This window comes from Artemia franciscana, chromosome 8 (assembly GCF_032884065.1).
Source record: "Artemia franciscana chromosome 8, ASM3288406v1, whole genome shotgun sequence".
In the NCBI taxonomy this organism is placed as follows: Eukaryota; Metazoa; Arthropoda; class Branchiopoda; order Anostraca; family Artemiidae; genus Artemia; species Artemia franciscana.
This window is the reverse complement of record NC_088870.1, coordinates 39,058,094-39,076,092: the sequence shown is the minus strand read 5'-3', so window position 1 is coordinate 39,076,092 and position 17,999 is coordinate 39,058,094. Positions and strand designations below refer to the sequence as shown.

Below are 17,999 nucleotides of genomic sequence, written 5' to 3'. Positions count from 1 at the left end.
GGCCTTAGTAACATAAAATCTTAAGGAAGGGGGCAAATTACCCCGGCCCCCTTCAGTTGATGCCACTGCTTGTTCAGCTGGTAAACACAGGTCCTTCCACGAACGAGGGATTGCCGGAGTCTGTTTTCTTCCCATCTTTGCCATCCGTTTTCTGCTGAACGTACGGTAAAATTGTAGATTGGGGACTTTCGGCGATCTTGGAAGGTAGTTGAGTTACGTAGATGAAACTTTTCAGGAATGAATCCAGGGCCTAAAAAATACATTGGGAAAGTATTGTCAAAGTAACATTTCTGCCTCTTCTTTTTTCTAGGGTTTAGAAAACTGCATGCTTGACAGATCTATTACCTATCTAAACTTTGACAATAGATATATTACCTTAATTTTGGACTCTCAATATCTTCTTCGTAAACTCTAGTCTAGGCTTTTTTTCCAAAATTGAAATAAATTTACAAATCTGTAAAACCTTATAAATCGGGATTGAGCAAAGGTATGAGGCTAAAAACACTTCTCATACCTCTTTTGAACAGTACATCTTGCTATTTCTCAAGGTTTCACTTTTATAACATAATGAGGTACTTGTTAGTTATTGGAAACACACCCATGAAGGGAAGTTAGGTTAATCCTAATAAAAATATAACAAAACATGATAAAATAATAATTTAGAAACAAAATTACAGAAACTTAACCCAACATAACCTATCCCTCTCTAATGTTCAAATATATGATCCAAATTACACGAGTCCTTAGAATTATACCCACTCCATGAATTTTCCAGCAATCCCATATACTAACCGTATTCTTTGATTATTTTCATACGAATGGGTCATTATAAACTCCCTACCTTTTAGTTATGCCAATCTTTGTCAGTATTTAACATTCGAAATGTGCCACCAGCTTTTCTTTTATTGCTATTTGTATTCACACGAAGATCTCATTTAGAAAATTATTCTCAAGATATTTCGGATTTGGTCAGAATTTGGCGCTGATTTTGAGAAAATTTCGATGCTATCAGTTGCAGACGATCAATTTTGCATGAATAATTATGTTTACCAACCTTTTTTTCATATTTATTATTCCTAAGACATTGCTATAACCTTTTTTGGTTAAATATAAAAAACAATTCATATGTGTGTGTTTAATATTCAGTCAGACCAAGTATTTCAAAATAGATGCATAAAAACAACAATGGGATATTGTGCAATTGGTTCGTATCTACCCTCTCATTTTTGGGTCATACTTGAATATCTAAAAATTATCTTACGATCTCACTAATAATTCGATTAAATTTTAACTCATACAATGACAAATATAAATTCCAAGACTAATCTGAATTTCCCAAAATGAATTAAAAAAAGGAATAGTTTCAAGGTCGTATCCAGGGGGGTGGGCAGCTACTGGGTTTGACCCCTTGGAATCTTTGTCCGACTCGTAAAAACGTAATAAAAATGCATATAAACATATTTTTGATGTGTTTTAAGTTTTTGTACATCCCCCCACGTGTTTGTTCAGGTTAATACTATTGGGACTAAACAACACATAAATAGGGCATACCTCGATAACAACCACCCTTAGCTAAAGAACTACTGGCTAATTTTGTGCACTATAAAAATAAACTAACATTATTTAGTTTCATAATTAATGTATAGATTTTCTTTATTTAATTTTCCGAAAGTGCAAATAAATTGTTTCTACAAAAACCCTGAGAACCTGATTTATTCTCGCTTGTAAAATCCTAAAAAAGTATTGTTACGGCCTCTTGTTCTAAGTACGACGAAATTATTTTTTTTTAGCAGACTAGCTACAAAATAGAAATTGAACGGTGATTACTGGGTTTCAATTTTTTTTTTTTTTTTTTTTTTTTTTTTTTTTTTTTTTTTTTTTTTTTTTTTTTTTATAATTATATTCTGTTTTAGCAGGAAAATTGTTGGCTTGAGAAGCAATAAGAAAAAGAAATCCTGTGTTAAAATTTTTTTAGTGCTGAAACGTGAAGTTTTTTTAATAACTCACTTTGCTTTTGCATTAAACTAATATTATACACCGGGGGTGTAGTGATATGATGAACGCGTAGGGCCTAACTCACTTCTCCCCACACAGACCAAGAAAGTTGTATGAATTTAGATTTTTTTTTTTACATTGAAATGTAAGACTGCAATTTTAAGATCTGATTTACCCACTCCTCCATTAATTTTGGCTACCTTTCAGCTTTCAAATACTATATTTCTGATTAAACAAGTTTTGTTTTTACAGCAATTTTAAGTGACTTGTTTTTATTTACGTTCTTCTAGCTTTTGCCGCATTCTATTTGTGTTTTTATTTCTTTATGCACTTTATTCCCGATCAACTATCTATACGGAGCGGGTAGATGTGCTAGGAGTTTAGCCCCTCCCCAATATCTGAGTATTCTAAATATGTTATCCAAAATAACGGTAGTGATAATTTATTATTAGCTAACCAGGGATTATTTAATACAATCTTCATATAGAGCACTAGATAAATAACGTAAATGCATATGTATAATTTTTCTACAATATACGTGACGTTGCTTTTGTAAAATTACCCCCACCCCCCTAAAGAAGAAGCGTCTGAGTATGTGCTTTTTCCTAGTGTTTATCCTATCTATTTCGCATTCGTAATTTCCTTTTTAACGTTTACTTTCAGCTGAAATGAAAATAGCGTTTAGCTTGAAAAATCGTAATTATTAATTACGAATTCGTAATTTTAACTACTTTTCGTTATTTTTAGTTTCATATTTTATTTGTGATTAATAGTATAGTTGTTACGTTTTGTGTGTATCTTACAACCTCTCTGCACACTTTTCATTACATTAAGATTTCTTCATTATAATGAATTTTTTTTTTATTTTGTTTGTAATATATGATTAATTAATACAGTACAATACTTGAAACAATCAACTCGATTAAAACACATATACAATGGACGAAAGAAGCTTATTTAGGAGTGACCCAGTGGGGGTCTTTTGTCTTTTTTGTAATATGCTTTAGATAATTATATCGAACGGTTGTAATCACTTCATAATTTTTGAAATTTTATTTTTATTAGAATAAAGTAGAGAACACAGTTGACAAATGAAAACAGTTAATAAAGTAAGAATTAAAAATGTTAAGCAATTAATTAATTGAAAATAATTTTGTTAATAAATGAAAATTTTGTTATGTGACAGAGATGGGGGGGGGATAATCAAGTTATACCCCAGGCGCAAGAGGCCAGAATCGCCACTATCCCTTCAAATTTTTTTAACCTGGCTCAGTAAATGAATATATCTTAGACATTTAAATTCGATAAATTAATTATTTTGTTAATTTGGTGCAAGTTACAGCTTTAGGCTTGTCGCAAAATCGCTTTTTCCAGAGATAATATGTACCTTCAAAGCAAGAAAGAGAATGTGATCGTAAATACTGTATTTAAAGAGGAAAAAGCTGATTTAAATGAAAAAAAAAGAGAAAAAGAGAGAGTGAGGAAGGGAAGGTTTTGACAGTTAAGGGTCTGCTTCAAAATAACTAAAGAAAGCAGCAATTTCTTGCCCAGGCTTTTCATTTGGAAGGGGGAAAGAGGTGTGTCAAGCCTGAAAATGGCCTTTTTTAGCCACTTAGTACCTGAACGTCCTGATAGGCTCAAACGCGTCTCATCTTGATGCTGTAACTATTTTGCTACAACATATTGAACTGGACGTTTTTGCATTTCACAGCAAATTTTTCCTATGCTAAAAAGATACCTAAATATATGCCAACACACTGGTTGCTACCTTGTAACTTAAAAATACCATGAACAAAGTCAGACATGTAAAAGGAGAGCAGGTTTTTGGCCTATTCCGCTCCAGAAATCCTGAAATTTTCAGGTTATAACTATAGTTTCTTTATTTTCGGTATGATTGATCCATTTTTCGAAGTAGGTATTTTTTGAGAGGGCATATCGGGGCTTGTCCCTATTTGTACTTTTATTTTTAATTATTCCAAGTTTTGCCACCCTCGGAAAAAATTGGGTACTTGCCTAAACTGAATCTCTGATAAGAAACGCATGCCTAGTTTTTTTAAGGTTCTAATCCCCCCTCCCAAAAAAATTGCTAAAAAGGTTACAGTGCCCAAAAGATGAATGGTTCAGACTTATTTTTAACATCTTTTATCATTCTAAACGACGCCTGAGAAAATCAGTTTATTTCACATATAAATTATGTATTACAATCAGACATTACAAAATTTTTGAGAAACTGTTGCAATATTTCCAACTCTCCGACCTTTGCGTATGTACATATAATTACAAAATCATTAACTACAGTATAAAATTTTATTGCTTATCACGTACCAAATATTTAATGCAAACAAAAAATTCTTGTCCACGATTTGCGGCGTGATAGAACTAGTTCTATTTACTTTTTTTCATATATCTTATCTTGCACCTTGGCCTTTTCACTCAGTTTGTTCTGTGGCTAGGGTACAGTCTCTTGCTGTTGTTGTCCCCTGTGAGTCGCACTTGATTAGCGAGCAGTTAGGAAAAACTTCGGGGTAAGATATCTAAAGTTTATGCTCTGTGGCTGAATGGGAAAAACTTCAGCTTTGAATACATTGTCCAGCTCTTCTTTGAAAATATTCAAAATTAGGATGATATGAACTCTTAGTAAAGTGACTTTGACGTAATAGTCTGTATTTTCCACCTCGACTAGAAACAATTTTGAGCCTTAACCCTACTTACTCCCTCTTCATTAAAACTTTGGATTTAGTCCCTTTTTATTTAAGAATGCCGTTTGGTATAATTCATGTCACTAGCAAATATAGACGTATAACACTGATACATTTAATAATCTTTCAAATTTCTTAGAATATTATTGAAAATGACTATATTTCTTGGGTAACCAGGATATGCGTGTTTCTCCCTAACACTTCCTCTCAACGTACCCCAATCCAACTGGCTGATATGATACACAATTTGAGGATTAATGTTTTATTTCAGTTTAATAATTAAAAAGTGTCACACTCGAACAAAATCCGAAATAACTAAAACTTGCTCCATTGCAAAGCAACAATTTAATTACAATTTTGTGAGAAGGCATTAGAGTTACCTCTATTGGTAGTAATAAATAAAAATTGAGTTTTAATTCATATTTAAAAACTTATTTTACATAATTAGTCTGTTTTTATAGATCTTAAGGAAGTAGTACTAATCTGTAAAATTCTAAGCGACGAGCCAACATTTTACGTTAAGATTGTAGCGCCATATCATTTAACTTTCTGCATTCGTAAAGCAATTCATCAAACTCATGAATGAACACAAAAAACAAAAAACAATAACATTTTCACTGTCAGGTAGACTTTAATCCATCTCTTTCTACCTTCTTAGTGTCCCCCCCTTAAAAGTGCCCCCCCCCCCCTTAAAAAAATAAAACTGAAGTTAAATCAGGTTCCAACCCTATTGTTATGGTGTGGTAATTCATCTGTGAAGATTGTTTTGGGAGGGCGACTTTCAGACCGAATTTCTTTACGTCGTGGAATAAAACAAGGGTCAGTTCTTAGCCCCGTCATATTCAATAACGCAATTAGAATAGCCAGACGGTACCTACCTTCATATGTGACTGACGGTATCGACATTAGCCACTTGTCGTATGCTGATAATATTTTGTTATTTTCCGACATTTTAATATTAATGTAGAATGCAATTAATCAATTAATATATTACATTCACATCTACGGGAGACAAAATTAAAGATTGAACCTAATAAAACAGAATTCTTAACGGCAAGCAATAAATGTGATTTCAAAAAATCTTGGGTTGCCTTTTGGTCCGTCAATTAAAGCTACGCAGGAATTGGCGTTATTCGTCTGTATTGGGAAAACTTATGCCCTGCTAGTCAGGTTGATAGGTCGTTTTGATAAACAAAGACTTGCTATAATTTATAATTCAATGTTCGCATTTAATGTATTTTTCATCGTTCCATTTTGAATTTTTTAATTAAAAATATTAAAAAGCGTATCCGCTCGTACTTTTTCCGGTTTTGTAAATATTTTTTTTGGAATTCCATTATGGTTCAAAAATAGGTATATTATATGAAGATTCAGAATATTGGATATTACTGTTAAAATGGATCAACAATGCCACCTATTTCTTAGACAGAATAAATTTTCCTCTTAATTGTCTTGTTTAATGGAAAAATAGTTTTGTCGCCCTAGCTTTAATAACACAGCTATTTATGCGTTATGTATAATGAGTGTTTTTAGTTTTCTACACTAATGAGCTATCGTAAGCTATTTATTATATATTCATGAGTTATTATGAGTATTATGAGCTACTTGTTGTCGTCCTTTTCGTTAGAAGTGCAATTTTGGATTTTTCAGTTTTCTTTTCATTTAGTTCCTCTACTCCTCCTCAGTGTACATCCATGTATGCATAGAGGACAGAAATAAGTCATTATTATTATGATTGTTATTATTGGTACAAATATAACTGTAGCCTAAATCTATGTTTTATCATTTGAGCCCTAACCGATGCTTATTTATTTTTTAAAACTAAATTAAGTCAAAAATAAAATCAAAATCACCTTGCAACCCTATTTAGTAAACTAATTATACCAAGTTATACTAAAATTATTATAATTTTATGTCTTTCAATTTTTTATTTTTTGATGTAGTAGCTATAATTAAAAAATTAGTTATTCTGCATAGGTTGATCCTTCATAGGGTGGTAAACATACAGAAATTTAATGCAGAGGATAATGACCTATTTGAATATTTGTATTATCTTTAATTATTCGCATGTTTTTAATATTTAAAGAGGCTGTTAAGGATATCATTTTTTGACCGAAGTTGAAAGTTGGAGGATCTTGTTAGATTAGGAAAAGTATATATTTTTCTTTAGAATAGGCCTAATATTGAATACTATAGGTATAAATATTCAATATTTGGAATTTAATTTTTTTTTCTAATGAGGTTTTTCCAACCGAATTTGAAGTTTTTTTTTAAGAAAAGATTAGGGTAGCCTATAATTTTAATTAGGGGTTTCCGCCATCTTGGACAGCAGTTGAGTAAGGTGAACAAAATTTTCAGGAATGTATCCAGGGCCAAAAATATACCCTGGGTAGATATTGATGGGCTACTATATCCACCCTTTTCTTATTTCTGGGCTTAAAAAATTGTATACATTACAGGTCTGAATGACCTTTCTGAATTTTGACAAAAAAAGGATTTTGTTAACTTTGTGTTCAATCTGCTGTGTATTGGGTTTAATTTCTTTGAATACATTTCCTCCAATTTCATTAGAAGTTTAGGGTAAGGTTTATATTAACGAACTATTCGGGGAGCTAAGAAATAACCTTACCTTTACAGTCAAAATTGCATCCTGAATCCAAATTAAACATTCGTTTGTGTTGGAAATGAACTTTACCCCCATCCTGTATATACCAGTTCAGGGTGTATATTTGCACATTCGAGAGGTGGGGGTAAAGCTCATTTCTAATGCAAATGAATGTTAAATTTGGATCCAGGATGCAGTTCTGCCTGTAGAGGTAAGTTTGAACTTAACCCCCCCCCCTAATGTGCAAATAAATACCTTGAATTTGTACATACAGGGGTGGCAGTAAAGTTCATTTGCGACGCAAATGCATGTTAAATTTGGATTCAGGATGCAATTCTGACTATAGAGGTAAGGTTATTTCTTAGCCACCTTAATAGTCCGTTAATATAAACCTTACTCCGAGCAAAGTTATGAGGCTCAAAACACTTTTTCTTGTACATTATTCGAGCAGAAGATCTATTTTGTAACGTTTCACTTTGTAACACAAGTATTGTTAAAGGTCATCAGAGGTCAGTTCCTTCTATAGAGAAAAGGGGTGGAGGTGGATGATTCAAAATATCTTCTTAGTAGACCATTATGGCTTTGGATGCACTCCTGAAAGTTTCATTCACCTAACTCAACTACTTTCCAAGATGAAAAAAAAAATCTAAACTCAAATTTTATCAATAATTTTTTCACTGACTAGAATCTGTAATAGTTCTCGAATTTTGGTAAGAATAGGTGCCTAGTGTATAACTTAAAAATACACCAAAAACCCAAATTTCATCAGTTTTTTTTTCTTTCTTTTTTTAACCGGCTTAGTATTGCTTTTAAATTAAAAAGAAATGTTTATTTTTGAGAAGTTCCCGGGTGCTATCGAAGTTTTTTTTATTGCTTAGTCCTGGGCCAAGGAATAAGAAATAATGTGCCTAATTAACCAAGTTTTCGCAAGAATATATGGCTTTACCTCTAGCCAATGCATTACTTGGCAGGGGACTTCAGGTTTTACCATCTTTCAAAAAACTTGAAGAAAAAACTTAAAATGACTTCTTCCATAGTTATATCCCCCCTCCCTGCAATGAAAATTTTAGGTTGTACCTGTCCCAGACTTCTCTAGATATGTCTCCTTGTTGACAGTGATGGTTTATAATGTCATGTCACTGTAAATAGTCACTTAGTCAATTTACACATTGTCAATTGCGAGCTTGCCATGTCAACTGGGCATTTTTATTAGTGGCTCATTGATCACTAAGCCCCTGACGCTTCGTTTTTTTTATAATTTTTTTTTTTGTTATACGTATGTCAGTTGAAAACCAACTCCACTCTTTGTTTTTTGTCGCAAAATTATTTTTTTAAAATTGTCAACAATAACGGATGACACAAAAAATATTTTCAGATGGCAAAAGGCAAGCAAAAGAAAGGAAAGGATTTGAATGAATTGAAGAAGGAGTTGGATATTGACTTTCATAAAATTCCTATTGAAGAATGTTATCAAAGGCTTGGAAGCAATCCTGAAACCGTAAGTAGTTTTTTAAATATTAATTAATTTCAATATACTCTCCTGTATCTCAGTACCTTTGTAAATTATCTTTACACTTTTGCTTGTGAATTTTTTTTTTGTCTAGGGATAATGCCAAATCCGTTTTCCCCTGTATCCCTCTTCACTCATGTTCATTTCAACTCGATCTCGTAAGGTAACATAAGTGCTAAAATCTGTATAAGCTTTAAAATGGTAGTGTCATAGCTTCTAGTATTACACTTAGGTACAGGGAGGACCCCTTCTCCGATGTTCTTCGGAGGAAATGCACCAGATAGGTACCAAGAAATTGCGAAAAAAATGTCAGAAGTGGCGTAGCGTCAATTTGGGCTGGGGGATAAAAATATATTATTATATTATAGAGGAAAATTTGCCATTTTTTTCAATTTTTTGATAAAAATAATGGAAAAATCTTTTTCAATACCTCCAGAAATGGTATTGTTTTAAATCTAGTAAGGAGCCCCCCCCCCCGCAATTAACAACACTATGTCTGACGCGTGGAACTAAAGTGCTTTATAGGCCATTCTTAGAAAACGTTCCCTTCTGCTAAAGCTGTCTATGTTTTAAGTTTTTTTAATGTTAAATTCAATGTTTTTTGTTTGTATATTCTTATCCATTTCTAAATGAAATTAAATGCTAATCGAATTCGTTCATGGCATCAATATTTAATCTCTTACACAACAATATTACAAGAAGAGAAATATGAAAATTAAATGATAAACTTGTTATGTAGTTCGCTTTCCTCGGGAGAATCAAATTTTGACAAATGACATTTGCAACGGCTGAAAAGTAGGAATTGTTTATATTAAGTAAACAAAAAGTTTTATCGTAATCGTATATAAATGGCTCAAGGCAATGTCTGATAGGAATTTAACATGATTGGTGTACAAATTACTGTGGAGGAAATGCTACAAAATTGATATTTAAGATAAAACTCGGAACCCTGTACCCTCCTCTTGATACGACCTTCTCTCGCAAATATTTACACAGAAATGTTTTATGCATACTCCTGAATTGAAATATCATATGCAAAACTTAAATACAAATACATTTCCTGAATATTTTTAGACCAATTAGTAAACAAAAAACTCGTTTTATCATAGTCGAAAATTATTTTCTCTTGCTAATATCTTTACTCGGAATGTCACGTGATTGGTCTACACGCTATTATGGGTATGTTTCGTAATAAGTACCTTTAAATGAGACTGTAATGTTTTGCTTGAACTGGGAATTTCCTAAGAAAAACCTAATTTTTATTTACTTACGCTTCCAAGGCTATTCTCTGAAAGAATACCCGAAAGAATTATTAGGAAATACAATAAAAGGATTCGTTGTTTAGTATATACCTCTTGTGTGAGACATCAAACTCAAGGTTAATATAAATCCTAATCCATCAGTGGGTGAATTAGGTGAATCAGTAGGTGAAATATTAAAAATACCGGCAAAAGACTTTTCCAGCAAGAGCAGGTGGTTTGATATCCATCTTGGCATGAGTATTAGTCAGGTCACGAACTGTTGGATTGGTATTAAGATTTGTTAGTTCAAAGGTTTTTGCGGTACTTGTGTCTCAGAGCCACCACGCTCAAGTTCTGTCGAGAAGTGAAGTTTGGTTAATGCTAATGAAAAAACAACTAAATATGGTAAAAATATAATACTTTATCAACAAAATTATGAATACTACAACAAAGAATTATGAAAGATGGCTGCACAGACCGCATTATATTAAACACGACCCAACCTAATCTAACAAAAATACCAACTGAATATTTAATTAAAATATAGCTACAATGTAGTTTCCCACCGAGCCGAAACTAATATTATCTGGTGCAAAGACAATGAAAACCGGTTTTCTCTCTTGTTCGCGGAGTGTGGTGGCTATAAGATAAAAGTACCCATTTTGCTTTAACGGTATAGATGTTTGCGAACGAAAATTAGGAAGGTAGAGAAATGTCAAGGGCTCCTTAAATACCTGTCTTTTGGGCCAAAATAACCACAATTTTTGGTTCTTGGCATGTCAGAAGTGCTTTTCAGAACAACCTAGGGATTTTTTCATTCGAGAAATTCCCCCCCCCCCAATGAAAACACATGAGAAAACGAAGAATAACGCGGTAACTCACAGACAGTGAAAGAAGAGAGAAAAATGTAAATATTTTTGTCTAGACCTCAGTTTAACCGTCCTTAGCGCAGAAACAGGAAAAAGAATAGATATCCATTTGGGTATCTATGTTAAATTTGACCTTTTGGCTATGTATTTTCACTAATCTATCCCCCCTTTTTCAATAGAGGTCCCGTGCTTAGAAATTCATAGTATATGCATTTTATTTTGGCATATTGTGAGTAAAAATGTCTCATCCAAATAGAATAATGATGACACTTGTTTTTTGGGCGAAAACTCGGTTGGTACGGTGACTTACACTCTTTTCACAAGACATTTTCCTGATTCGCCATGTAACTACAACAGGAGTGCCAATTGGAGGAGGGGCAAGGGAATTATGTCCCACCCCCTCGAGATTGAAAAATAAATTGTTTGATGTTCTATTGAAAGATACTTTATTGTTGGTATTTTAATTGACAAATTATCCTCTTTAAATTTTGACAAATATACCCACATCCCACCCTACATTTTCGTGATTTGGCATCCCTGAAGTTCAGAGCTTTCAGTGAATGTGCATGCATCAATTAGTGCAGAACAAATACTTTCATTTACAATTTCAGTGCACAGCCAAGATATACTGGGTTGTTCTGAAAGGTTGTTATATATTCGAAAAATAAAACCTTCTAGCGTTTTTCTAACAAAATTTAAAAACGATCTTGGTTATATATTGATTTAATGAATGAAAATCAGTTTCTATATCTTTTAATGCATGGACAATCGCCGAATATATATAGCCTACTTGCTTCACTAATCAAGATAAAGACTGACTAAACTAGCGCAAGTCAATGTTTCAATACTACATATTCACTTTTTCCAATTAATCCATTTAATAAATGCCCGGTGTTTCGTATCCTTGAACTAAATTCATTGAATTCAATATCGTATTTCATATCTTACTTCATATTAAATAGTTAGTTTAAGCGGCAAGGCGTTAAACAGAAACCTGTTTTACCAGGAATTGTCTTCTGAAAAATAATTTTGTCATATTCCGCACTTATATAGCGATGGGAAAAAAATGTGGTTTATCCTCTAGCACTAAAACTTAACCCACACTTTTGCCTCTTTTTTTAATGGGTTATGTACTCTTTGTCGTACATGTGTTTGTACAGTCACCTGGTCTTGTCTCGGATTGGGGATAGGGACTAAATTACTAATGTGTTACATATACACATCTACAGGATCTATTATAACGTGGGTATGCAATACGCAAACCCTTTTTTTCTTTGTTTTTTTTTTTGGGGGGGGGGCAAAAATTTTCAACTGGACAATCGACACTGGAACTCAATTCTTGATCATGATCCCGTTAGGTCCCTGTTCATCCCCCACTCATCTGTCAATAGCCCTGTATTTAGACTGATGGGTCATTTAATCTGTCCCGCCAGTTGTATATCTTGGAGCGCCACTAGTTCTGCCGCGTATGACAAACTCTGTGCCAGATTCGTGAGTTTTGTAATCCGATAATAGTGATTGAGGTTACTGGGGTTTATGCACACGAAATTGAGATTGTGTGTTAACCTCCTGTTTCAAAAAGAACTAGCAAAATATGAGTAAAATAACGGGCTGTTGTAATTTCGGTAAGTCAGCAAAAATTCTTTTTCTCTTTGGAGGAGGGTCGGGTCTTGTCATGACTGTCATGGTCGGGTTACCAATTGCAATGTTTCAATAGTGAATATTTGGAATCCTGTAGTGCCACTTCAACCTGTTTATATGCAGTGGCGTAATTTATTCAAAATGGGGGGGGGGAGTTGGAGCCGATTTTCACATATCAAGTCAAAATGACAGTGAAAAATGTAAAATGAGCCATGTAGTATCATTAGGGCATACACATACTAAAGAAAACTAACGTGTTTCTCTGGATGATTGAATTATGCAGATTTACCTTAGTTTTGACAAGATTTTTTGCAGAAGTGAAATTTCGGGGGGGGGGCTTAGGTTAGGCATGGAATAATTACTGCTGTCAACTATACGAAGCATGGAAAATTAGGAGGTGGGGCTGTAATAAGAGATTGGTTGAGATGGCTTGGACACGATCTGCAATGATCGATGACAGATTGATAAAGAACGTTCTTTTTGACCAAACGAAAAGCAGATCGTCCCCGGATAAAGCGGGAAAAGGTAGTAAGAAAGGATTTAAAGAAAATTTGGTCTTCTTGGGAGGGTGCAAAGAGGAAAGCCTTAAATAGATTTGGATGGAGGAAGAACGTGCGCAACTGTTTCGGCCTCAGGCGGCTTGGTACTACAGTGGATACTTGTGTATTATCGCAACCCCACTCACGAAGTTTGATCTTATCTGTCTGGGTAAAACCGGTTTGTCTGTCTGCATTCGGGGATAATTAGCTTAGACACAGTGAGATAAACTACTATAAATGGTATATTTTAATAAATTATTTAATATATAGAGCTGTTTTTTGTTAGGTATTTAATATAACGCGTTCTGGGCCGACTGCTTTCCGTAATTCTTTGTATTAGTTTCCATAATTGTGTTACTAAAGCATTATCTTTTCATTATATTCAGGTATATTTCTTATGATTAACCTAGCTTCACTTCTTGAGTGGGGTTCGTTATAATACATAAGTATTTGAGATGGATGGAGAAGCCATGGCCCGTAAATACGTGCCTGACGCAATCTCTATACCATATGACGTTTTGGGGTAAATTTTTCCTCTCAGATTGAGCCTCTGGAAGAACAAAATATCTGAAGCTTTAAATGTTTCAGTAGTCTTTTTTAAAAATCATGTGATAAAGTTAGTGTTTTTCGTAGTCGCTCTGGAATCTTTGTTTTTAAAAATTCCAGAAACCCAGTAACATTTATTTTCAGAGCATTTAGAATGTGTATGTGCTTAGCATTAGATGTAGCTTATTTGGCAGAATCAAATGCGGACCGGTTTTTAACTCGAAAACAAAGAACTCGATGCTTTGCGTGTGATATGTATTCAAGATTTTAAGAACTAATTTCCAAACCGTTTTTGTAATAATTAAATAAAAAGAACAAGTTTTTAACTGCAAGTAAGGAGCGACATTAAAACTTAAAACGAACAGAAATTATTCCGTATATGAAAGGGGGGTCCCCTCCTCAACGCCTCGCTCTTTACGCTAAAGTTTGACTTTTTCTAACAACTCTACTTTTTAAAACAATAAAAGCTATTCTAGGGCCACTTGGTCGATACGACCACCCTTGGGAAAAAAACAAACAAAAAACAAAGAAGCTAACATCCTTGCTCTGTCTTCTGGCAAAAAATTCAAAATTACCACATTTTTGTAGATAGGAGCATGAAACCTCTACAACAGGGTTCTCTGATAGATGAATCTGATGGTGTGATATTTGCTAAGATTCTATGACTTAGGGGGTGTTTCCCGCTGTTTTCTAAAATAAGCCAAATTTTTTCAGACTCGTACCTTTCGATGGGTAAAACAAACTTGATGAAACTTATATATTTAAAATCAGCATTAAAATGCGATTCTTTTGATATAACTATTGGTATCAAAATTCGGTTTTTTAGAGTTTCGGTTAATATTAAGCCGGGTCGCTCCTTACTTTCCCCTACTTATAGTTCGTTACCACTAACTACTAAAAAAAAAATCCTAGTTTTGAAGCCTTGCAATCTTTCCAAGCGGGAATATTAAAAGACAATATTTAACACCTTCTACAAATTTTGCGAAACAAAAACTAAAATAATACAGTGATTATTAGAATACTTCAGGATATGGTTGTAAAATGTATTTTAGACAAAATGTCTATCAGTATTGAATTTATATGCAGGGGTATAGGGGGAGAAAACCCCAAACAAATTATATAAGGACTCACAGTAAGATTACTGGGAAAATATATTCTAAACTGCAGCAAATCGTGTTGAACATAGAGGCGGAGGGAGCTCAAACTTTAAAGCATTATGTCAGAGTACTTATGTTCCAAAAATATGTTTCGCTAATGGTAATAATGCTTTAATAAAAATTTATGACAAAATAACTCACTAAAAATCGAAAATTTGCTATGATAGATAGATATATATAGATATTTATTGCTATAAAAACCGCTTTGGGCCATGGTAAAAAAGTGAAAAATCACAAAATAGTAGCACTTGATAATAAAACTCTTAGCAAAATATAGTACATAACAATAACAATGCAAAATTACAAAACAAAAACATAATAAAGCAAATAATGTCATTTAACTAAGATACATAATTACACAAAATCTCTTCCCCCCCTTTACAAAAATCTGTGTCATTCCCAGTTTTATATATTTTGCAATCTTCTTTATCGTCCCTTAATCTTTAGATCCCATTATTGAAACCAACCACTCACTTGTCCCCACATTACCAGAAATAAATTAAATCCTTAACTCCTGTAAATCCTGCATGTCAAGAGGTACTTTTATTTTAATTTATTTGGTTAATGTCTTGTTCTTCTCAAAAAACATGTGAGAGTGCATCAACTTCCAGAAATTACGTCCACTACAGAGTTCCTAAAGTCCTTTTTTAGGGCTGAAGTCCCTTTTTATGCAGAAAGTCCCATAACTTCCCCAGAAGTCCCTAAAATCCCCTATTTGGGAGCATAGTATATTCGAAAAATGAAGCATAATGTATTTGAAAGACCCACTTTAGATAATGTAGCTTCTCCACAAATCCGGCTATACTGGTCTCTTGGTATCGCTGTTGCACTTCAGAAAGAAGAAACAGAACAGTAGGAACTTTGTTTGTGGGCAAAGTGTCTTTTAACTGGTGTATATATTCGCAGCTAATAACAACACATAATTAGCCTATATGATGGGTGGGATGAATGAGTCACAGTGTTGAACCATTTTAAGGTAGTTTCCTATGGCTTCATAAAATAAACCATACCATTATGAATTTGTTTGAATTGACTTGCATTCGAATGGTAAAAATTATTTCCCTCTTAATGTTAGTTAATAAACTAATAGCAGGTTGAGTGAGAAGAGGAGAATGATAATTATTCAGACATGACTGCCTCATCCTTTTCTTATAGTTATTTTTTTTAACTTGTACTTTTTATTTTCCTAGGGTTTAACTAATGCTCAAGCTCGTAGTAATATTGAACGTGATGGTCCCAACTGTTTAACCCCACCTAAAACAACCCCTGAATGGATCAAGTTTTGCAAGAACCTTTTTGGTGGTTTTGCATTACTCCTTTGGACAGGCGCTATTTTATGCTTTCTTGCCTATGGAATTGAAGCTTCATCAGGAAATGAAGATATGCTAAAGGATAACGTAAGTATTGACTCTGCTGAATAATTTTGTTTCCCCAACTATGTATAGAACAAGATAATAATGTTTCCTTTAAATTATGTAAGAGCAGTGGTGGTTCTGGCCTCTCTTGCGCCCAGGGCAAAATTTTGATGAGACCCCCCCGTCCCCAGAGAATTTCAGGCTAAATTTCAATTAAATTTTAATTTAACAAAATTTTCATTTACTAACAAAATTTTTAACTTATTCAAGTCTGACTTTTTTTACTTTATATGGGAAAAATGAAAATTCGAATTCAATTTGCTAATACTTACTGAGAACCCTCTACTTTATTTTAATAAAAATAAAATTTCAAAATTATAAAATAATTATAAACGTTAGATAATGTATTTGAAATTCTGCACCTCTAAATTTTTGACGTCCGGAGCAAGTGCCCCCTCTCCTCCCCTCTTTCCAAAAAAACCCGGCTGTGTATGAGAGAGAGAGAGTAAATTTGTTAGCAAAAACAAAGATTGCATCATTTTTTTTTCATGATATTCTCTAGACTTTCGTCAAGTGTTGGAAATGATAAAATCATAATTCGAGGAAATGTGATAAAAAGAGTAGCAACAACGAAATATTTGGGGTTTTTAATTGATGAAAACCTGTCGTGGAAAAACCATTCAAATGCGATAGCTGAAAAATTAAGCAGAGGTCTTGGGTTGATACGGAGAATTAAAATCTAGTCCCAAAAAAGATTTATTTTTCTATATTTTGTCCATATATTAGCTACGGGTGCTCTATATGGGAAAGTAATTTTGTAACATTTTTCAAAATAGTACAAGAACTTCAGAATAGAGCTGTAAAATTATTATAAGAATTTTATGATTCTGATGAGGTTCCTGCTCATGAGCATTTTAAAAAGAATGAGTTAATGGATGTATCCCAAATTCGAGATTACCAAGTCGTGATTTTCTCGTATAAATATTTGAATCGCCTACTCACCCCTGCATTTGAAAATAGACCGTCATGATTATAATACAAGAAAAGCTGATAACTTAACTCATGAGTTTAGGAGTACCACTCGGGCATCTTCTATGATTCGCCATTATGGTCCCCATGTTTGGAATATTTTGCCCAAGCGCGTGAAAAATGTGCTTAGTCTTCCGGCTTTCAAGTCACGGGTAAAGAAGTTTCTTTTATCTTGTGAGTGATTTTGATGTGAGCCCGTTCCAGGTTGTCATTCTATTCAAGGCATTTCCCTGAATTATTTTGCTGTTAATTTTCTTCTGTCTTCTTCTTGTCTTTTCCTCTTTCTCTTTTTTTCCTTTCTTCCTTCATCAGTTGAGTTTCTTTTGTATTGAGTAGCGTGGTATGAACGTGGTTTTAATTAGTCGATGGTGGTAACTTCGCTTGCCCTTCCAAGCTTATTGCTTTTCTTGGCAGACGAATGGCGAATAGTGTTTGTTTTCTTTTTTTAATAAATGTATATCTCATATCTCTTTCAAACTTTTTTGGAAAACCCATTGAGTTGTATATGATGATTGTTTCCGTCCTCGTAACCAACTACCCGGAAAAGAACTCTACACATATGGTCCCGCAAATCTTCGCTGGGTACTTTGAGCCTCAGATATCCCTGAAGAATGATAGAAATAGTTGGACCTAAAAATTTCCCAAAATCACTCCGGTGAAATGTATATCTTTGATCCTGAGCAAAACTGTTTTTTTAATTTCTGTCTATTTATGAGAATAGATTTCTTTACTTGAGAAACACTATTAAACTACGGCACATGTTCCTTCATTTGTTTTTGTATAATTTCAAATACTAAGTATAAGCAAAATTCA

General features: G+C 33.5%; 1 protein-coding gene across 9 annotated transcripts in view; it reads left to right on the top strand.

Moving 5' to 3' along the window:
* The window catches only part of LOC136030402 (sodium/potassium-transporting ATPase subunit alpha-B), a 115,477-nt gene that overhangs the window by 64,414 nt on the left and 33,064 nt on the right, over positions 1 to 17,999 (top strand). For 8 of the 9 annotated variants that reach the window (XM_065709355.1, XM_065709348.1, XM_065709350.1 and 5 more), the window contains 2 exons: positions 8,675 to 8,797; positions 15,993 to 16,199. In XM_065709355.1, the coding sequence (XP_065565427.1) occupies positions 8,675 to 8,797; positions 15,993 to 16,199 (330 nt within the window). Of the gene's footprint in view, positions 1 to 4,381; positions 4,521 to 8,674; positions 8,798 to 15,992; positions 16,200 to 17,999 lie in introns of those variants that run through there. The other variant, XM_065709352.1, reaches the window with a different exon arrangement.